General features: G+C 37.7%; 1 protein-coding gene across 5 annotated transcripts in view; it reads left to right on the top strand.

The window, feature by feature from the left end:
- Pdlim5 (PDZ and LIM domain 5) overlaps positions 1–23,028 on the top strand; it is a 168,146-nt gene that overhangs the window by 96,141 nt on the left and 48,977 nt on the right. For 3 of the 5 annotated variants that reach the window (XM_038311021.2, XM_038311018.2, XM_038311019.2), the window contains exons 6-7: positions 5,194–5,366; positions 5,697–5,733. In XM_038311021.2, the coding sequence (XP_038166949.1) occupies positions 5,194–5,366; positions 5,697–5,733 (210 nt within the window). Of the gene's footprint in view, positions 1–5,193; positions 5,367–5,696; positions 5,734–6,246; positions 7,307–23,028 lie in introns of those variants that run through there. The other 2 variants (XM_038311023.1, XM_038311022.1) reach the window with 1 other exon arrangement.

The raw sequence follows: 23,028 nt of genomic DNA, 5'->3' as shown, positions 1-23,028 counted from the left end.
ATTGAAAAGTCTATATATTTTAAAACTACTCAAAAGATATAGTTACCAGTTTATTAAGTGTATCACTTAGTAGACAGAGATGTTGAAAACCACTGTGTTTTTTTATTCATGCCAACATTAAACTTACCAGTAATGATGATCTTTACCAGAAGATTAAAAATTCATTCTAGCAATAATTTAGCAATTTTTCTTATTAATTGAGCTGTGATTATTCTGAGCATGTACAGAAGGTTTTTGTTTTGTTTTGTTTTGTTTTAGCTGCACACCGCAGTGAAGTCTCTTTGGAAATAGGGAATGTGTGCTTCAGACATATGCAAGAGAGTTAGCTGTTGAGTTGTTGGAACACCTTCCTGATTTACTGCAATCTATTGATTGACCCAAACACATTAGTAAAACACTCAGACACCATAGTTATTGTCTATTTAAAATTAACTTATTGCATATAAAAACTGGCCAGCTAGTATTTTCTAGTGTAGCACATAACGTTTGAAAAAAGGAAAACATGCCACTTGAAATTAAACAACAACAACAAAAAAAACAGTTGAAACACTTATATTAAGTAGATAGCTTAAAAGCTCATAATTCAGATCCATTAAGTTATTGGGTATTACTCTGTATTTTACTGTGTTTCTAAATATATGACAGTACCCTAATTCTCATTCAGCTGAGTGAGCAGGAATATATTTTCTTGTCAAGCTTCTTGTATGGGAGCTAAGATTTGATCCTGATCCAAATTTGGATGTGTCTTTCATTATGTCACCTGTTGTCACTTGGATATCTTCCTATCATTTTGATTTGGTGTCTATTTGTAGAGACTACAGACTCAAGTTGTGACCCTACCAGTGGATTAATATGCATAGGCTGCACTTTGAAAGCACTGTTCTTGAGTAGACATGAACTGTTTGGCCCTACAAACTAGTATTTGAAGAGCTTTCAAATACTTTTACATATAAGCCCTTGTAAGAATTCTAAAGGACAGAAATAAGCAACCCGTTTTACTGTTGAAGAATATGAGCCTCTTGCAGATGTACTTTGCCCATGGCATGGGAAGGAAATGTACATCTTAGCTAGTACAGGCTATCTGGCCATCAAATTGACATTGCTATATATGAAGCTTATCTATTTGAGCATTATTTTCTAAAATATGTAAAAATATTTTTTGATTATATTCAAATTATTTCTTTAGGTTGAAATCAACTATCTGCTTATGCCATTCAACCAAGAACATTGCCTCCACAATTTCATGTTAACACAAAATATTTTCCCTCAACTTTAAATTATTGGACTACATCCACAATTGTATATAAGAAATTAAGTTGTAGAGCAATATTTCTGCATGGTGGGATAGAAAATGCTTTACGCCAACGTTTCTCAACCTAGCAGTCTAATAACTCACAGGTCATAGGACCCTTTATGATTCATAAAAGTAGCAAAATTACAGTTATGAAATGGCAACAAAAATAATTTTATTGTTTGGTGTCACCACAACATGAGGCACTGTTTTTAAAGGTCATAGCATTAGGAAGGGTTGAGAACCACTGCTTCTGCTTGAGAAAAGAATATATACAGATGGTCACCTCATTGTTGTGTCCAGCCTCACTCTGTGGAGCTGAGCCCTCTGCCATGTTTATGTTGATGTCAACATGTGAAAGTACCATGGCTCTATTCAATTTTAACGTTAAAGCTGGTAGTCAGTTTCTCTCACTTTGTTTATAATGAATTTCTACTCTAGGTTTAATTGCAGAGTCGAAGAACCAACAACATGTTCTTTTATAAAGCAGTATAGCATTTATACTTGGTTCTCTATCCGTAATGGAACACAGATGTATTTGTTTTTAATAATTCTGCTCATGTTAGGCTGTGTGAATGAATTGTGTCTTGAAGTTCCCCTTCTTCAGGTATTATTCAATGAGTTCTTTTACCATATCAAATCAGATAGACCTTTCTGAGCAATAATTATATCCCCAGTAATACAGAACTATATAGTTCCCACATACTGCTTCTAATGTTCCTGGGCCTTATGAATGAGGGTGTGGTCGTGGGTAGAAGGGAGGAATGTGAGCATTCATAGAGAGCTCACTGTGCTTTCTACCCTTGCAACAAACACTACATTTTAAGAAGAAACTTCAGTGTAACACTCTTATGTAATAATTTATGGGAAGAGATTATAGTTGCTTTTAATATATTCATATAATGTGATACTGAACAGTTTCTTTTCTGATTTTAAAATACATTCTAAACAATTTCTAAGTAATATATAAGATTCTACTTTATGATGTGCTTTTATAGGGAAATAAGAGTTTGATTCATACTAAAATTTTTTTTTTTAAAACCTAGACATTAAAAGGATACATGGTTCTTTTTTGGTATTCAGGAACTTAGGACTAACATTAATATATAAAGTCGTTGTCAGTGTTTTGCGGGATAAACACGGGTGTTAAACTGCTGGTCTCACATTAGCGATGCAGCAGAAGTTTGACTAACATCTGCCTACTTCTCTGTGTTCCTGTGATTGGCTTGAAGCATGGTGTTCATGTGTCTTCTTTTAAATTGTTTGGATTCTCTGTTTCTTTCATTTCTTTTTTAATCCTTCTTCTCCTCCTTTTTGCTCCCCCTCTTGCTGTCTCTGTTTTCCATCATCCTGGGAACGTCCATGTCTCCTCTGTCTCATCTTTCCTGTGTGAATTATTTCTCCTTCAGTAACCCTGGCACTGTGTAAGTACTTAACTAATGGTTTCTCTTGTGATTCCTACCATTCTGTCTCTAACTTTTCAGTTTCCACCCCAGCAAATCTTAGTATTCTTTCATTACAAGAATTATCATTTTAAAAACGGGCTTTTCACGTTAGAAACCTTTATATGAATACGCAGTGGGTATGTTTGGAACGCCCACATCTCTACAGTAGAAAACTTTAGGAAAGCTAACTTAAGGGGCGTGGGTACCGTTACAAGCATCATTCACTAGAGTTAGAAATATAATCTAGGTATTCCCTTTTTTAGTATTGTTTTAAAAAAATAAGTGTGGGTGAGCTTCCTAATTTTGAATGTCTGTATTTTGAAGTGCATTGCTTACTCTTCTGAGTTAAATTTATTCTATTTTCAAAGATTTTTAAAATCCTTAAAATTCATCGATATTCCTTTTTAACACAGTCATCATATTCAAATTTTCACGTTGAGGAAGCACTCCATAAATGTTTAGAAAAATCCTGTTATTTAACCTGAGAATTTGCAGCTGTGGTAGTAAATGCCTTAAGGTCTAAGATGTACTATATTTTCTGTAGCACGTCATGTGAACTACTCCATGGTGTTATATTATTATTCTTAGCTTGAAGCCATTGTTTTATGATCTTATAGATGGAACCTGCACAGAGGCTAAACCAAATCAGTGTTCCATCCCCATCACTGCCCAAGCTGAGTGTGACTGCACACCTTGTCATTCTAGTAGTGCTGGGGAGATGGAAACTGGAGGATCAGAGTTAAAGGCCAACCTGGACTGCGTGAGAACCCAATAACACTAGTAATTGGTAATAACTTAATAAGCAGTGCTTACTGACTAATTAAAGGGAAGCTTAAAGCTTAATAAGTTTGTTAGCTGCTACAAATTTTTTCAAGTACTTGTATAAAATTAAGAGCTGTTTTTATATATGCCAAAGGCTATGTTTTTATAAATAACTTCTGTCTTTTTCCTAGTTTTTGGAATTTTTGTCTGTTCTTCAAAGGATTAGATATTGCTCGGTATTCATAAATGTCGGTTATGTAGTTCACTTCCATAATCGTGAGATATCACTGTAAATTATGTGTCCTGCTGTTTTGCTGCAGACATACGGATTCCTCTTTTGTGTATGTCTGTGACTTACAGTCTCATGCATTGCAGCTAATTTTCTAGTCTCTGAAGGAGCCGTATGATGGTTTCTGTGAATCACCACCTGTGGAAAGCTGTTTGCATGTATCGTCCACCTTATTAATTCCTCAGAACCACCTTTAAGACTCGAGTCCCATTTTTCAAATGGAGGATCTGAGATTTAGAGCAGTTAAGTTACTTCTGTAAAGCACATTGAGTCGGGGACAAGGTCCTTCAAACTGTCCACGTGACTCCAAAGCCAGTGTCACTAGGCTCAGGTGCCGAGGTAGGTTTTCGATGATGTGCCTACTAGAATGCTGGCCATCCTACCTTAGCAGGCCTTACATCCACATCTGGCCTCATTTAGAACATTTGCTCTACTCAGATCGTAGGGCAGCATTCTGCCAGATAAGGCCTGAGCTCCTGTTTATTTTCTGAAATATTTCATTTGTCTTATTTCAGGAGAAGTCGAAAATATTTATTCTGTTCGGTCGATCCTGAAATCATAAATAATGAATATTGTGATTTCCTTAACATTTATGCTATATTAATAAAAATATGAATGTTCTTGGCAAACTCATTATTTGGATAGCTTAGTATTTCTGTCTTTGGCACATATTATCAACCTTAATTCTCAGAACGCTACTTTGTGTTTTCTTTGTTAATGAAAACACTGAGGCTCAGTGAGATGGACTTATCCAAAATCACACTTTGTAGAGAATTCTAGAGTCAGGGTCTCAACCGTGGTCTCCTAAGAAACTACAGATCTTCACCGTGTTCATTTGGAACAGACTTTTAAGAGTAAAAATGCTGTAAACATGATTGAGAAGCTGTTAGGGTCCTTTCCAAAATTTCCAAAACTTTTACAGCTGCTACTTAAGATGTAAAAACCAATCCAACGAGGAATTCTAGGATAAATTCTAGGATATTTAACTGGCTAAGTCATAGTTCATGTTGCTCTATGTGGCACAGTCATTTCAAATCATTGGATTTTTACTGCTGTGGACTCTCATTGTCTGCTTTCCTTATTCTTGTTCTTTCGTTTTCTTCATGTTGGGCATCTTTCTTCTGCTGCCTCCTCTGTCACTTAAAAGGAAAATTCCACCGAAACGGTAATCTTGCTGTTCAGTTGTTTATTGTTTATACATTTATCATTGTTTATACTAACCTATAAAATTATTTTACTACTATGTCTTTTTAGAAGGGTATTTTAATTTAGTATATATACACAAACTATGTATATAAAAAGGAATATTGAGAAGTAAATGTATAAATTATAAATAGTTCATCAGAGACTATTTTTTATCATCAATGTAGTTTAAATTGTAACTATTATTTTTTCCTTTTTTCTAGCCCACCAAGAAAACACATTGTGGAGCGCAACACGGAGTTTTATCACATCCCCACTCACAGTGATGCCAGCAAGAAGAGGCTGATTGAGGACACGGAGGACTGGCGCCCACGGACTGGAACAACTCAGTCTCGTTCCTTCCGGATCCTTGCCCAGATCACTGGGACTGAACATCGTGAGTGAACTTTCAGAGATCTTAGACGAGGAATGTTTTTGGCTCAGATAGTAACATCTAGGCTTATCGGCAGTTACAGAAAAACAGTCCTGGTGAAGATTGCATGTAAATTATGTTGTGTATAGCAAGATTTCCATTCACGGAGTTGCATTGAGAAGCGGGGCACACACTAGCCTTGGTATATAGCCAGTGTAAACATGGTATGGATATGTTTTAATTGCTCTATGCAGTTTCGACATCTGACATTAATTCACACAGATAATTATGTAAGTGATTTTAAAGTTAAAAAAAAAACTTAAAAGTTAATTTTGTGTCTTATTTACATTTCAGTGAAAGAATCTGAAAACGACAATACAAAGAAGGCAAAGTAAGTTCTCAATGAATCGAATGCTTCCTTTTCATGAATGGGCTTAATTTGCTGTTTTCAAACTCTCAAGTGTAATGTTACAGTTTTGTTGTTTTAGTAAATAGAAACTAAGCATTTAACCCGTGGTGCCTTTAGTGTGACCTAAACATGCAACCTACAGATTTCCAAACTGTTGATACTGTCGGATTTTTTTTGTCTAAAACATATTCTCTTTAATATTGACATAATGAGTGGGTGCAGCATATTTTACTAACAGTACAAATTTCAGTGAATGGGTTTCCTGTGTTGTCTTCAACTCCCTTTATTTGGTGCATAAAAAATATTTTCAAGAGGACTCTGTAGACTAATTTCTGTATTTCCAAAAACTCTATTCTTTTGAATGCTGCTATTTTTAACAAAACAGCTGTCTGAAATTCAGCTTTTACAAGGCATGTTTTCTGCATGTTGGAATTAGTATAGAATCTTTTCCTTTCACCTTTATGACTCTTCTGTCACTCTTTTTTATTTCCACAGGGAAAAGATACCCCTTCACGTCTTTAGTCCCAAATATACAAAATTACGTGACTGGCACCATGAAGTCTCAGCACGTGCTCTTAACGTACAGTGACTATGAGCCTTGCTTCCCCACCCAAGCAGCCAGCCATGCCTTTCATTCACCTTCTCTTTTTCCAGTTCGTAGCAGTATCTGCTTCACATGTGTCTCGTGAAAACTAGAATGTTTCTATACTATCCTAACAGTTTCCAGTTGTGAAAACGAGAAGAACGAACATGTTTTGTCCTAGTTGGTAGCTTACAAATGCAAAACCAAAGAAAGAAAAGGAAGTGACTAGACCCTTTCAGTATATTTACACGTAATTTCACTGTTTGGGTCATGATTGTAGAATAGGAAGTCCTTTTGTGAGGTTGCTCAGGTTTGGCGATTGAAGCAGAGGTAGATGAACAAATAATGTCCTTGTCTAATTAGGAAAGTGATTCCCTTATGCTATGATATTTCCCAAGTTTACTTTCAAGTTCATCATTAGGGGATGTTCACAGCTGATTGTAAATTCTAAGAGAGCAAATATGAGGAGGCAGATTCAGCAGAGAAGACTATTAAAGCTCATTGTGGACTTGGGTGTCTTTAAAAGCCTATTGTTCACGTGGCTACAAAAAAGATATTTTGCCCTTGCTTGCAGTGGGGAAACAGTATTGTTTTACTTCAGTTAAAGATTCTGTCATCTACTGAGGAAGTGTATCTAAACTGGTAGGTGTTTTCATGGAATATCCAAATTCTAGGTGTCAACAGTAAAACATGTAGAAGATAGCTTTGCTTTTTCTTTATGTTGGAGGAAAATAGCATAAAATAAGTTTCAATTTAAATGTTCCTCATTTGGAAAAATATTTTAGTGTTTTAAACTACTGTGTGTTGCTGCTATTCTTACAAAGCTGTATTTTGAGCAGTACAGGGAAATGAAGTATCTGATTATAACTGCTTTCTGCCTTGTAATATAATATATTACATAGTAGCTCTAAACTTAGTAATAAATGCATTTTAAAGTTTGGACAGAATTGTAATAAAGTTGTCTGTACCTTGCTTCTGTACTTATTTCTTTGAGGCTAGTGACCTGCTGTTCAGGGCTTGTTAAAATGTTACTTTAGTAGGATGAGTAACTACATTGTCTTTTCATTTGGAGAACTTTTCAATTCATCAAGTTACCAAAATGTGAAAGTAACACATGGCAAAAACCCAACCTTCTCTTTTGTCCTCCAGAGTTGTTAGTTATTTAAGGCAGCATCTTATGTGAACAATATCCATCTTCCTGTGACAAAGCTAGAGTTCTTTCTTGTAAAACATTGATTACTGTGGTTCTGGCCCACATTCAAAGATCAATTTTTACTTTTCCCAGTGTTCTCTACTTCTATGTCAACATAGACTAGAAGTATTGTGGATAAGTTGAGGCAACTAATACTAGTTTCAGTTAGTGATTTGTTATTATGCAACAGTTGTCCTGTCAGATGCATTTGAAAGTAGTTCTAGGATTTAGCTGTATCCCCCACCATGATATAAAGGATATCCTTTTTGAAGTATTTCCTTAGATATTCGAAGGCTTGCCTACTTGTGCTCTTATGATCTTGATGTTAGACCTAGTGTTTACTGCATCTCTGTCCTATGGAAGAACTTTCTTTTCCCAGGCTTTTCTGTACCTAGCAATTAGTCATTGTTTGAAAAGACAGTATCTGAAAGAAGATTGAGTTAGTGCCACTGAAAAATGAAGTATCAGGGTAAAGATGGTATATTCGCACCAAAATCCAGTTTTCTTGAGTAACTATAGAGTTCAAAGAACCCTTAGAATAATTTTAGATAAATAAAACATTTTTCCTAACACAAAGAATATGTGTAGTACTTTTTTTTAACTTGAAATAGATGGTGTTGAAAAAAGAGTTGAGTGCCTTGTCTAATGCCAATAGTGTGTATCTAATATATCATCACAAGTGCAGATGACCGAAGTCGTCTGCATGGGAGTGGGAATCGGCGTCCAGCCAGCATCGGGAAGATGTTCCATTTCGTCCTGCCAGAACTGGAATTCCTGAGCCCAGTGACTCTTCTGGGACAGTGTATATTCCTAGCACAAAAATCTAGCCAGATATTATAAAAGTTTACACAATGTATTTTGTAAGGAATTATGCCTGTTTGTGTCTTTCTTTTACGTACTTTATCACAGGCTTGTTTTTAATATGAAATTGGGAAGTTACTCTCCAGTGATTCTCAACATATTTTTTCCATAGTGTTATACTAGTCAGAATATGGGCGTGTCTTACCCAGTCGTTTACTTTCGTTACCTCTCACATATATTACTCTTGTGATAGGGTCATGCTCATTTTATTATCATTGTGCCCTTAAAGAAAGCTCAGATATATAGATATATATTGTAAAAGTCATTATATTAGGATGCAGAATAGCTAGTCCATTTTTCATTCCAAAGTACAGAATTGGATTCATAAAAGTAATTTATTAATTTTTCAGAGAAACCCTATCTCTGAAAACAAAAAAAATAATTTATTAAATTTTATTTCATGTTCATTGCTGTTTTGCCTTCATATATTTCTCTTTGAGGGTGTCAGATCTTGAAATTATAGACAGTTGCAAGCTGCCATATGGAAGCTGGGAACTGAACCTGGGTCCTCTGGAAGAGCAGTCAGAGCTCTTAACCACCGAGCCATCTTTTTAGCCCTAGAACTGGATTTATCCAGACAAATAATTTTACATTTGCTTTATTTTTGATATGATTTATGACCACTCACTCATTGATTCATTCATTCTGTGTTCATTCTTTCATATGAGTAATTATTTGACTGTCAGCCACCAATCTGTGTGCTGTGGATACCATAGTAAATAATGGGCAAACATATAAACAAGATGATCCAAGGTAACTTTATTAACAGATAATAAAGTAGGTTAATCTAAAACAGATTTGGCTTAGGCAGGGCAGGATTGCTGTAGATTATGTGGCTCTCTGTGAATTCAGCTTTAGTGCTGACTTTTTGTAGAGAATAAGACCGGAGCTGTGTGATGATCTCAGGCAGAGTCAAGGCAGAGGGGCCAGGTGGAGAACATTGTGGCAAGTCCCAGATCAGAGGACACAGTGTGGTAGAAGTGACTAGGGGAAACAGATATGGACGTAATTCTTAAACATTTGAGCAAACAGTTTTTATTCTGAATTTAACCACTTGAGTAAATTTTAAAATGAAGAATCAGAGCATTGGGGAGGGGGTTTGCCAGCTTGTTAAATAAAGTACATACCTAGTAGTCCAGCCCAGACCACTGTCAATTTATTATTTTTTTCTATTAAGATTTAATGAAGATTTAGAGGGGGAAAAGGCTTCCTTCCATATACTGTCTTTGTGGTATGGAAGGAACAGAATATACTATGGAACACAGATAAGACAGCAAAGTTGGAATGTCTAAAACTTGGACTGTAATACAGGACTCATAATTCAGTTGGTTAGGTTTAACAATTCTGGCTTTTCTGTAAAAAGCTGGCTTGATTTATCCCATCCATTAAAATTTCATGATGCAATTAAGTATTTCCTTGGTGATTCTTTGCAACATAGGTATCATAGCTTAAATTTCTAATAGAAACAGCGAGAAAGAGAGCGATTAATACACTCGGATTTGTAGTTGACTGAGTTTCTACCTCTGGCGGACCTGACAGCTGCGTGTGTGGTGAGTAAGCCAGGCAGCCTTACTCTGATTCACCCCAGCACTCACATTGTGAGCTGATCCTGTTGATATGGGGAAGAGGAGATCGAAATCTGATCATGTTGGCATACCAGAGACAGCTTCTAATAGCTGCTGTATCTCCAGGACTGTTGTGGCAGCTTGGCTGAGGCTGCCCTCCTCCACAACAGCACCTCACCTCTGTCAAGTCCTGCTACCTGGCCCCTCTCTTTCCCAGCTCTTGACTTAAGAAGCATTTCCTAATAAGCACCTTCCATGCTAAACCCTGAAAGCTGGTCACCAGACTTGGTTTGGTTACACAGGTCCTACAGCGTGGTCCTTTTACTAATCTTCTCATCACTTTTTTCTTCAATCTGCTTTCCTCCTTGATCTTTGACAACAGACCACAGCCACAAGATTAAAGAAGTCTTTGAAGTAAAAGATTAGTTACAGTGCATGGAAGTTAAAAGGAAGATTCATTTACTTTTTTTTTTTTTTTTTTTTTTTTTGCCTTGAATGAAAAGTGTTTCTTTGTTGATTACATTATAGGCCATCTAGACTTAATGAATGGGTATTAGAGGTAGAGCTGTGTCAATGAAGCGGTGAAGGAAAAACTCTTAAAAGGAAAATGATTGAGTACATGTAACACATATCTAAAAGGATTGCCATTTGAATGTTGTAAATAGAAGTGTGCAGCATTTTAGAAACCTGTGTATTTGTCTTTTGATGAGCCATTTAATAAATTTTCTCTGGGTGTATCTGTTCTCTGTACATTGTTAACTCTACTTCCTGGTCTCTCCATATCTATTGGTAATGAGTCGGGTAGCGGGCAGGTACACACGGCTAGGAGACGCTGCTAGGAAGTTACTGAAGACATGTCCAGCCCTCAGTGCCAGTGGTGTGATACTGAGAACAGCGGGCTTTGAACGCTGCTGTCCTCTACAGAGTTCTTACATATTCTCTATAATTCACTTTCTCCACATCCACCTCACAGTGGAAGTAACACACTTCTAACTTAATTTACTATAGCGAATTTAACTTTCTTGGTACCTTTTTTTCTGGTTTTATTTATGGGTATTTATCTACATATCCTGACTTTCTTCCTCGTTCCTGGAAGACAAGAGTCTTCATATAAAAATACAGATTGGAAGAAAAGGCACTCTTATAGATACAGTATTTCCTGCTGAATGCATTCAGCAGTGAGTATATAAGTAAAGGAAAGTCACCTTGAAGATGGATTAGAATCTACGATTCCTCTCCATCTACCTCTTAATCAGAAAGATACTGTATTAGGCATCCCTGGCACAAGAAGTGCACGTGAAGTGGATTAAGCAATTGGATTAATTCCTAGATCACCATGCCAGCAGTCTAGGTTTCCAGTGAAGCCTGTCTTCTTTGCTGGCAGGTGGCCACCTCCTCAGTGTCTTCGTACAGCCTTTCCTCTGTTCAAGCTCACGGGACAGCATAGTATAAAACACGGCACGTCAGAAGAGTTAGCATTTTAGTGTTTCCTTCCTCTTATAGGTCACTAGTTATGTTGAACTTGGGCCCCATTTACCCTTAATTCCAAATTTGAAGAACTTATGACTAAATTGAGTCACACTCAGTTTAATATATGAATCAGGATGGTAATACAGCCTAGTCCATAACTATACCATGGCATTTCTACTCATTTGACAGATATGCATTCACTCAAAAAAATGAGTCTGAATATCTTCCTCAGGGCTGCCTGTGACACTAAGTAATATCCATAGAACTCCTGGCTTATAACAATCAGAATGGATTTTTGCCTGGAAGAATGGATCTAAGTTACTACTGAACAGAGATCTGACATATTTACTTATTTGTTGACAATTTGGAAACAAACTGCGGGAAATTTTCCTAATACATTCTTTTGCAAGTTAATGGTGGTTTTTTTTTTTTTTTTAAATTTCTTCACAAGTGGATACATAAATACATAAAAGGTGGGGGAAAAACTTTCTGGCCAATATCATGTCTTCATTATTCTATTTCAGAAACATTGGTCTCTTGTTAAATATTAAGATATTTAAGACACATGCAGGGGCTGGGGAGATGGTTCCATCAGTAAATTATATGCTTTGTAAACATGAGGACCTGAGTTTAACTCCCCAAACAGAGGTAAAACAATCTGTTGTGGTGTGTGCTAGTAAGGTGGAGACAAAGGTGTGGTGTTGCTGAATTGGTGTGCTCTGGGTTCATGGAGAGGCTGTCTAAAGTTTAGGTGGAAAGTGATAGAACAAGACACCACATGTTGACTTCTGGCTTCCACATGCACAAGTGCACACACACACACACACACACACACGCCTGTATACCCATACGTGTGAGTATAAACACACGAGGCTACATGCTAGTTACCCCAAACTACTATTCTGTAGAAGAAATGGGAATTGTTTCCTATCAGATAATTGCATACGTTTTTTTTTCTCATGGTTTATTTTTTTTTATATTTAAAAATTTCCATCTCCTTCCCTCCTCCTTCCCCCTCCCTCCGCTCCTCCTCCCCCTTCCCTCCCCTCTTTCTCCCCCTTCCCTCCCCTTCCCTCCACCCATACCTCCCCTCCCTCCCTCTCAAGGCCAAGGAGCCATCAGGGTTCCCTACTCTATGCTAAGTCCAATATGAGATCAGTTAACGATCACACTTAAACCCAAAGGACAGAATGTCAACACCTCCACATCAATCTAATTTTAGAAAATGATTCTGAAAATACCTAGCTAGAATTCCTCAGCTGCTACTGTCCCAGACATTCCTACACAGAAAGTATGACAATCTGGAAAAGAATCAGAGGTCAAAACTGGGCACATGTACAAGTTGTCTTTGTGGGTTGAACATACAGAGTATTTGTATTTGATCTGCCTTCATGCTCTGTTGGTAAATTATTCTGTGGAATAGCAACAGCGGGTTGGTGACTGTAATGCAGATGCCGCCATCTGCTGAAGTTACGTGGTCATTACACTTGAGTTGCTTCTGAGAGCAGTCCTTTAGAAATATCTGAGACAAGACAGTTCCTAAGTACCCCGTATGTTCATGTAAAAATTGTTCTCTGTATAGTTCTAAAAACTGTTAGGATTTTGCAAAAATATTAGTAATTCTTTGCCTTTTATAACGCTCTTTTATTAATAAAAACAAGTATTTGTGATATGTAGATTTGACTCATCTATAGAGTCCAGAAAAATGGTAAGCGCCCATGCCTTAGGACATGGACAAGCTTACAGAGCAGTAACCCTTATGCTATGATACTGCTTGGGTTAAGTTTTTCTATCCCTACCTTCAAAGAGGCAAACACAGTGTTGTTATTATCTGTTCAAAATTACAATATCAAGTACAACTCCTCCAGTCTTTCTAACATAGTCCACAACCTGGACAACTAAGAAGCATTGGTCATAGACAGCTTTACTGTGACAGTCTTCAATTGACCACTTTTACTTTTAGTTCATCTCACGTATTTCAACCACACTGTCATTTCAGAGTACATGAAAATTGGTAGTATGATTTTTATAAAAGAAGTTAAGCTAGTATATTACATAATAAAAGTGATAGGGAAGGATAGTAAAGCAACTTAATTTTCCTTTACTTAAAGGACTTTATTTTTTCTTTTCTTTTTTTTTTTTAAAAAAGATTTATTTCTCATGTATAGTGTTGTGCCTGCTTGCACACCAGAAGAAGGCACCAGATCTCATTACAGATGGTTGTGAGCTACCATGTGGCTGCTGGGCATTGAACTCAGGACTTCTGGAAGAACAACCAGTGCTCCTAACCTCTTAGTCATCTCTCCAGCCTGAACTTGATTTTCAAATTAAAGCTAGCGTTGCTTGTCCCTTCCCTTGCATTTCTCTACTTTCCTGAAAAGTAGATGTTGAAAAGCTGTCTGTTGAGCCGCCCCATGTCTGCCTTAGTGACAGGTGCCCGTCTCACAAATGCAGCTAACCGTTCTTTGGGAGTCTGGATTCACTTCTTTGCACAAACATGCCAAGTGTGGATAACCATGGGGAACTTTTGAGGTAACTTCATCTTTTCATGCACTTTATTGTTTATGATGGTAGCCCAGAAATTCATAAAAAGGAAACTGAGAATGAACTGGAAGATTTTTTTTTATAACTTCAGATGCTTCTATATGTTGATTAGACAATGGGTATTTTGAAACTCTTATACAGAAAAGGAACATGTTTAGATAGCCGTGATGAAATCGAGGGTATCAAAGGAATCAAACATTCATAACTTTTATAAAAGAAATTCGAAGCATATCACATACTATTAAGAAAACGTACCTTTTTCTAGTTTGCTTTCTGTTGCTGTGCTAGATGCCATGTCAAAGGAAAATTTGGGGAGGAAAAGGTTTATTTGACTCATGCTTTCCAGGGCACAGTCAATCACTGGGGGCACTGTGGTAGGAAGTCAAGGCAGCAGTTGAAGCAGACACCATAGAGGAACTCTGCTTACTGGCTTGTGCGCTGGCTGTGCTCAGCTAGCTTTCTTACACAGCCCAGACCCACCTGCCCAGGCATGATGCAGCAGACACAGGGCTGGGCCCTCTCACAGCAGTCTCGATCAAGACAGTTCATCACACACATGATGAGTTCTTTAGTCCTGTTCTTTAATCCAGGCTCCCTCTCCCCAGGTTGCTTGTGGTTGTGTCAGGTTGCTGACAAAGGCAACAGGCACATGCCTCTGCCTAAATCAACAAAATGAAGCTACCAACCGGCACTAATTTGGGGCGTTACATAAAGGGAGAAGCGGAAACAGAAGTGATGCTTTCAATATTTCAATATGATTGTGAAATTTGTGTTAATGAAAGAGATAAGGGAGCAAAAGTAACCCAAACTCAGAAGCACATGGTGAAAAGGTTTTGATTTACTTACCTCTGGAAGGAATTGATGCCCATAACTATGCTGATTGTAAGTAGTTCTCTGTGGCCATAGTTTTCTCAGTGATTTACAGAAGATTGCTAAGGAGTTTTGTCTCCTTTTTTTTTTTTTCCAAAAGCTGAAAAGTGGGAAAGAAAATAGAATAAGAGACATTCTTTCTCAAAAGGGAAAGGTTAACTTCTAACCCATAAACTAGTTTAAATTTGGCCTCACTTGACAGCTAAGTCCAGCAAACACTTAGGAAGTACTTCTTTTGTGCCACTCACTCAGCTTACCGGTCTCTCCCTTTCACCATTAAACTTCATTGTCTTCCTTGTGTTCTTTGAATTCCTGGAGATCCAAACTGATCTGTCTCGTTGTCTCATTCCTGGGTCCCCTAGCTCTGGCTTTAGTGACTGGCTCAATACTCTCCTCTCTTCCTCACTCTAGTCTTTCTGTAGTGTCCTCAGTGACAATATGTTGAATTCCTGAAACACTGGGTTACGAAATTCTTTGCCTTATTTCCCTTCTGGGATATGCTTTCCCAAAACTAAGCCCCAGTCTCGGGATATGACAGCCGGGCAATCCAAATTTCCGTGTAATATGCCCCAAATCTGGATTTTTAAGCACTCTTCCCACCTTCTCTCTTTTACCTCCTTATTCTGCCAGCCTTCACTGAGCTAAATTGTATTGTTCTTAAATGCAACATCATTTCCTACTCTCCTTTCCCACATTATTTTTACAGTCCAACCTCTCTTTACAAATAAGAAACTAACTCCACAGCTGAAGGTAGGAGGGTCAAGAAAGTCACGTCCTACCTGGTCATAGAGTAAACTCAAGGCCAACCAGGAAACCAACAAGAGTGTCTTAAAAGCATCAAGTTTTATGTTCAGTACCGAGTGGTGCAAACAACAGTGGCAAAGGTATAGAGATTAGAACAGAATGGTATAGCATTTGTGAGGTCTTGCTTGATGGGAATTAGGTAGATTAGGAATGACGTAAAGGGGTGAAGAATGAGCAAGATGAGAAACACAGGGGGACTCTACCTTCAGGCTTACTGGAGGAAAGAGGCTCTAGTGGGTGACCTTTTCCAGACAGTACGTCCCACCTAGATTAGAATGCACAAGGATAGGCATTGATAGGCATATTATGAGGTGAGGATGCATCTAATACTGTTGAATGAATGGGTGGATGCAGCGAATGGTGAATAGGACAGCTTAGGACAGGTGTTCTGTCAGTCATCTTGCCTGTTGTAGATATGGAAGGACACTGTTACTGGAACTCAACATACTGTGTTAGCTTTCTCAAAAAATACAGTTTTGATTACCGTTGTGTGACGAAACTTTCTGGTGAGATGGAACATTCTTCTACTCATCCCAGATAGGGAACCCATGACAGAACAAAGTATGGACACCTCCAAAGTCCAGCTTGGTGAACCAGTGAGGATTACAGATGAGGCGTTCCTTACAGGAGCAGAAATGACTCAAAGACAGTTGCATCACCAAAGCTCATCCAAGCATGGGTGACAGCTCACAAAAGCTAAAAACCTGGAGCACACAGTACAGCTTGGAGGAAGCTCGACAGGTTGGAGAGTGTCCTCTTCAGGTGCCACAGTTGGTGTGAATTTCTTCCAGGCACTTGGTCTGCTCTCAGAGTCATCACAGCTTTTCTCCTGTGAGAGGTCTCTTGTCTTTTCTCCTGTGAGAGGTCTCTGTGTAGCTCTGCTTCTCTGAGTCTTGGCAGGTCAGCTTTTTCTTTTTATTCCCCTCCAAGAGGGACTCTCAGCTTTTATTGCTTACTCTGGCAAGGAGGGGCCTAGTGAATCTGGTCAGTTTCAGGGCATTCTTGAAGCTGTTTTTTATTTGTTTACCTTCCTGCTTATAGATTATTTCGATCCCAGAGGAAAATATTACACAACAGTTACCACTAAGGTATGTGTGCCACTACTATACTCTTAGGGTTGTCCAGCCATGCTGGTCATTGTTATGATTCATAGACATCATAGCTAAATAGAATAGTTGGTTGCTTCTCCCCATTGATAGCTTTCATGGGACCTTCTGGTGACATGAAAGCTTGTCTTCAGGCAAGAAGTATTCAGGTCAGTTTTCAGTTCAGTGGACTCTGGGCGCTGTTTCTGAAGTGCATAATGTAATCAGCAATAGGAACTTACCTTCTACCTCTCTTGGGCAATGAAGGCCCAAAGCAATAGCCTATAATGGTTTGGGAATGTCTTGAACAAACATCCCTGACCAACAACTCAAAAGAAGGCTTCTTGTGCCCGATGTTTGAGTTTTTGTTAGATGGTCTTTGATTCTTGGAAGGAGCACTGTCAGCTCAGATGGGAAATTCCATTTTGATTTTGTATGTTTATTGACACATCAACCTCATGTACTCTAGATATTTTTAGGAACAGTGAGTTTGCTGTACAATTGTGTTTTCTAGGAATGTCAGAAGCTACAACCAGAAGTTTCATCAACATGACTTAATAAACATGAGTTGAACAAGGACAAAAACAAGAGATATGCAAACAAGTATGGGGGAAATCTCAGGAGACCTCAACTGCACACTACAGGGTCTACAGACCACTACATAAGAACTACAGGCAACTAAAGAATGCTGAGAGAAGGAGAAATAGTCTTCCCCAAGGGCGAGCACACTAATGGTCACTCCTTAGAACATACTACACATATGTAACATTATACAGCTGGAGTAGAATGTTCTTTTCAGAATAAATATATGAATATACATATGTCCATGTAAAAACAGTTCATGAAAGGAGAGGCCATGAGTTTGCCAAAGAGCAAGGAGAGTCACGTGGAAGACCTTGGGAAGAGGAAGTGAAAATGATGTGGTTATAATTTCAAGAAAAGAAAGGTTTGCTTTTGTGGGGAATTCATTCTTGTATAATTTGCATAGAATTTCTTAAAGTCTGCATGGGTGAAATTAGCATGTTACTAATGGAGCTCTTTAGCATCCTGTAGTTTACTTTCTTTCCTCCATCCATTACAGCTAGTGGATGCTTTTATTATAACTAATTTAGTAACTATACTAAATGAAATAGTTCAGAAAATTTCTATAGATAATTTTAGGACTTATATTGTACATTTACTGGAAGTATTATGCAACTTCTACATATGAAATAATGAGAAAACATGTTCTTGTCTTATTAAAATCTTAATAGTCGTTTGAAATGAAATTAATATTACAAGTTAATAAGATCATGAATTATGGAAAAATTACTTCCAGAACATTAAATGCTGTGGTGTGAGTGGAGTATAACAAATAAAGGATAAGGTAGTTTACAAAGATACTTGAGAGAGATCCCAAGTTCTCTTGGTTAATTGTAGAGCCTGCAAAGGGTTTTGGATATTGTCCTAAGTACAGCAAGTGTCCTCTGAAGTTTTTTTTTTTTCTCTGAAGTTTTTAATACAAAGAATGATATGGGGAAAAAAAAAAAAACTAAGACACTTTGACTAAACCAAGACAAGACTAGATTGGGCAGAATTTGGTAAGAGTAAAGTAAGAAAGAAAGTAGTTAATTGTTCCACTACTGATAAAAGTGCTTAGTCTATATGGAGAAAGGATGATGGATATGGTGTGGAACAGGAGGGTGGATTCAAGATGCAATTTCAAGGTAGTCTAATAGGCACATGTACGGAACTTGAGGTCATGGTGGAGGTAGTGTATGTACAGGTTTCCTTCCAGGTTTCTGATAAGAGATGGCCATCAAATCGGATTACATACTTTGGGGGCAGTCTTAAGAGTTTATTTGAAAAAAAGTTAATTTAATTTTGAAATCAGGTACACGATTTAGAAGTGAACTCACAAAATAGGCTGCTGATGACAGATCACTAAGATAGAGATGTTATATTGAAAGAAAATAATGTCATTCTCCAAATTATATTGCCATAACAGTGACCTCGAGAGTAGGAAGTGAAATACTGGAGTATGACAGATAATGGGGTCATGGCACTGCTTACCGGAAGAGATGAATTGGTCAGTTAGATCAGATACCGAGACTAGGTAAATTGATGATTCTCCTGTGTAAGGTAAAAGCAATGCCAAACTCATGCAAACAACTTAGAATTGTAGACTGGGTTAGCACTTCAGACCTCCAAAACGGAAACATTTTGGGGTCGTTTCATAATGTTATTTATTTAACAATATTGAACTATACATTAAAATGATGAAAGCACACATACGTTTTGTAGTTTTTAACTACAATAAAAATATGATAAATACACTTTTTTGTTGATTTGTTTTCCCAAAACTGTCTCTGTGTAGCCCAAGCTGTCCTGGGACTTGTTCTGTAGACTAGGATGGCCTTGAACGAGGTTTACCTACCTCTGCCTTCCAAGTGCTGGGAAAGGTGTACGCCACTACCCACCAGCCTGGTAAATCCTAGTTGTTAATCCACCTTAGCTCTAATGAACTTAGTGGCCCTGGCAAGGACATGGTTTTATTGGGGCATAAGTGTGACAAGTGGTGAGCAGACAGTTATTTTGTTTGACTGTAAAGGTGTATGGAAGATAGGAGATAAAGGTAGTTTGTTGTTGATGATGATGATTTCTTTCAAAGACCCCATGGCATTTAGACACGCCTGATGTAGGAGGAGAGTTCAGGGACTGTGCTTGAGAGAAAGGAAGGAGCTGGAGAGCACAGCCTAAGGTTACTAGACAGCTGTGCAGGCTGGAGGCCAGAAAGCTTTCTTCTCCTTTGGTCTGCAGAGTGGTAAAGGTGGTCGTGACCGATTTGCCTCATAGAGTATTAGCATGGCTGCTAATGGAGACACTTAAGCCTGGTTGCAAAGAAACACGGAGTCTGCAAGTAACTGAGAAAAGCGGCCTAAGGCTGCAAGCTCGTTCCTGCAGATGTGTCTGGGGGCAGGAGCGGCCAGTCCCCTGGTGGGAACCAGTACTCATTTAAGCAGTAGATAAGGCAGAAAGCTTGACCACTCTAAGTCTGCTATAAATCAACTCTAAGGAATGAATTTTAGGGAAATGTCAGAGAGAGAATACATGCTGATGTCTACTCCATATTAAGTGCAGTAATTTAAAAATCCCCACGAGTCCTGTATGGAGGCTGGAGAAATAATAGATAGAAAACTTCCCAAGTACATTGTTCATAACCTCAGAAATCTGGCTTTTAAAATATCATATATATTTTATAAATTTTAATCCTCAAATATTTCATCAGCATAGCTCCTAGAAGCAGGAGAAGAATTCTTCAACCCACTCTTTAAAAAGTAAACTCCTTTTGTTAGTTGGCATATAAATAATGAGAATTAGTTATAGGTCTCCTAAAACTGAAGGGCTTATTATAGTATAGAATACATTCTATGTGTTCAAATCCTAGTCATTTCTTTGATCATGTATCTTTCCCTAGGCAGTAACATTTGATTAGCTCTGGAGTGTAACATGTCGTTAGAGGGACAAATGCTCTAGGACAAATACACATATTATGAGTTCTGTATTTGAAAACAGGAACTTTCATTTATTCTGTTGGTAAGTATTTAATTGTTTATTCTAAGTACTATACTTCATTTTATATGGATAAATATCACGGGTTCTCAGTTTAGGAAAATTTTTGTTTGTTGAGGGAGTCTGACTTTAAACAAATTGGCCACACAAGCAGTACAATATAACAACACCACCTTACATGCAGACAAGTACAGAGTGCTGTGAACAAGTGTAGCAGTGACAGCATCACAGAGGAGGGCCTTAGACTGAGTTTAACGGAGGCTTGGCGATTAACCCAGAGAGGTGTGATACAGAGAGGCATCGGAAAACAGTAGCAGACAGTAGTAGAATTTGGTCTGTTTCAAGAAGAAATGGAGAGAGAGGGAAAGGGAGGGAGGGATGGAGGCAGTGCTCAATGAGAAATGAGAACCCCGGAGAACAGCTAGCATGGTCAGCTATCCTCAGCTCAGTGATGGAAGATTTAAACAACACATGTTAAAGTTTGCACTTTAAAAGGGCAATCTGATAGCTAAGTGCTATTCTCTTTTTCTGGGACAAAGCTCAGCATCTCTTTTTTTCTTTTTTTGACTTAATAAATGTCCAGATCACAAACACTTTGAGTTTTCTGTGTAATATAGTGTGCCATAATTTCTCAACTCTCCACAGAGTATGAAATAGCCAGACATCCATAACATGCATAAGTGAATGAACTTAATGGTATCCCAATAAACTTTATGTATACATGTCAAAATATGAATGCCATGAACTCTTGATTTGTGAAGTCTTGAGAAATGTCCTTAATTTTGAAAAAAAAAATGTTTGGTGGTGCATGCCTTTAATCCTAGCACTCAGAAGGCAGAGGCAGGAGGATCTCTGTGAGTTCGAGGCCTGTCTGGTCTCCAAGAGTTAGTTCCAGGACAGGCTCCAAAGCTACAGAGAAACCCTGTGTCCAAAGTCCTCACTCCCCCAAAAAGTATGAAAATCATTCTTTGTTTGTAACCTTGCAAAAGGAGATGGTGGCTATTTTTGTCCTGTATTTTGTGCTGTAGTTTACTAACTTGTATAATTTCTTTATCTTTTCCTGTACCTCTCATGACACTTTATTTTTAAATGGCATGTCCTTAAGTTGTTTCTAGGTTTTCAGCACTTTAGTAAAAAGATGACCAATTCTAAATGAAAAATGATACTATAAGTTCTCCTTTTCTAGTTCTTTACCTTAATATTACATTTTCCATGGAAGAATCAGTGTAATATAGCTGGCCTATTCCATTTTTCCATATATGGAATTTTAAGAAAACAGGTAATTTTGTCTTTTTCTTGTTTAATTCCTTCCAGTGTTAGATTTGGTGCTTGCTTGCTTGCTTTGAAACCAATACTTTGTTGTTTTAGCCTTCTCTTTACTTGGTAATATCTTTTCTAAATTTAATTTTGTTATCTGTAGTAATTTTAAAAACTCAATGAAAAACGCTACAACAACAAAACATGAGGGTAGGAGAGAGATTAGGGAGGAATTTGGTGAGGGCAGATAAAGCAGGTAAGGGATGACTTTGATCAAAGACCATCTTTATATTATATATTTATATGAAACTAATAGTTAAAGGGGATTGTGGACTTGAGAATATCAAGAGTAACTTGTATACAAGTGTTATAAATTTTTTAAAAAGATTTATTTATTATGTATACAATATTCTACCTGCATATGTCCCTATAGGCCAGAAGAGGGCATCATATCTCATTATAGATGGTTGTAAGCTACCATGTGTTTGCTGGGAATTGAGCTTGACCTCTGAAAGAGCAGCCAGTGCTCTTAACCTCTGAAATTTTAATTAAGCAAAAAGCACCAAGCTGCTTGCAACTGTTGGCTGTATAATTGGATAAACTGCTTTCTTTATATACATCAAGATGAATACCATCCATATGATTTGAGATCTATAAAAAATGCTTTACTTATTCCTGCTTTCTCTTTTCTTGTATATTACCCAAGCCAATGGAAATAGTAAGGGCAGACTTGGTCCAAATCCATTTGACTTTTACTCTGTGTGCAGTTCTAGGAATAAGTTAATAAGTTCTTGGAACTTAAGTTTTCTTATATAATTCAAAAACTGCGTGGTCACCGAATGGGAATTTCCACTTACATTTCCCTTTTAAGCATAACTTTTTATCACGTGACTGTAGCCGTGCTGAATGATTTGGGAGAAGAGCAGTCGATATTTGGTGTCCGAGACAGTATTTGTTTTGATTTGTAGACACAGACCTAGACAGTAAGAGCCAACTACAGCAGTGTTTCTCAACCTTCCTAACGCTACAACACTTTAATATAGTTCCTCATATATTAGTGACCCCCAACCATAAAATTATTTCATTGATACTTCATAACTGTAATGTTGCCGCTGTTATAGATTATAATGTAAATATCTGATATGCAAAATATCTTACATGTGACCCCAAAGAGGTCACGGCCCACAGGTTAAGAACCACTGAACTGCAGTAGCCCAGATATGAAATAACTGACATTTAAATAACGATATGCATGGTGAACATGGTCTCAACTTTTCATTAATCTTTCCTTTGCCTTGTCCTTTTTCACTTCTGAAAACCTAGGTTTGACAGTTCTCTGGAAGACCCACTTAAGAGCGGACCTCACCCACCTGCAGCTCCCCAGGTGTTAAATATTCGTAATCAAATAGCCACACTTTGTAAAGTAGCAACCACTCACTCTAGGTAGAGTTCTCTTCTTCTCAGTTGTGTCCATTTCAATGCTGGTGATAAATC

This window comes from Arvicola amphibius, chromosome 14, assembly GCF_903992535.2.
Source record: "Arvicola amphibius chromosome 14, mArvAmp1.2, whole genome shotgun sequence".
In the NCBI taxonomy this organism is placed as follows: Eukaryota; Metazoa; Chordata; class Mammalia; order Rodentia; family Cricetidae; genus Arvicola; species Arvicola amphibius.
This window is presented reverse-complemented; position numbering and strand designations above follow the sequence as displayed.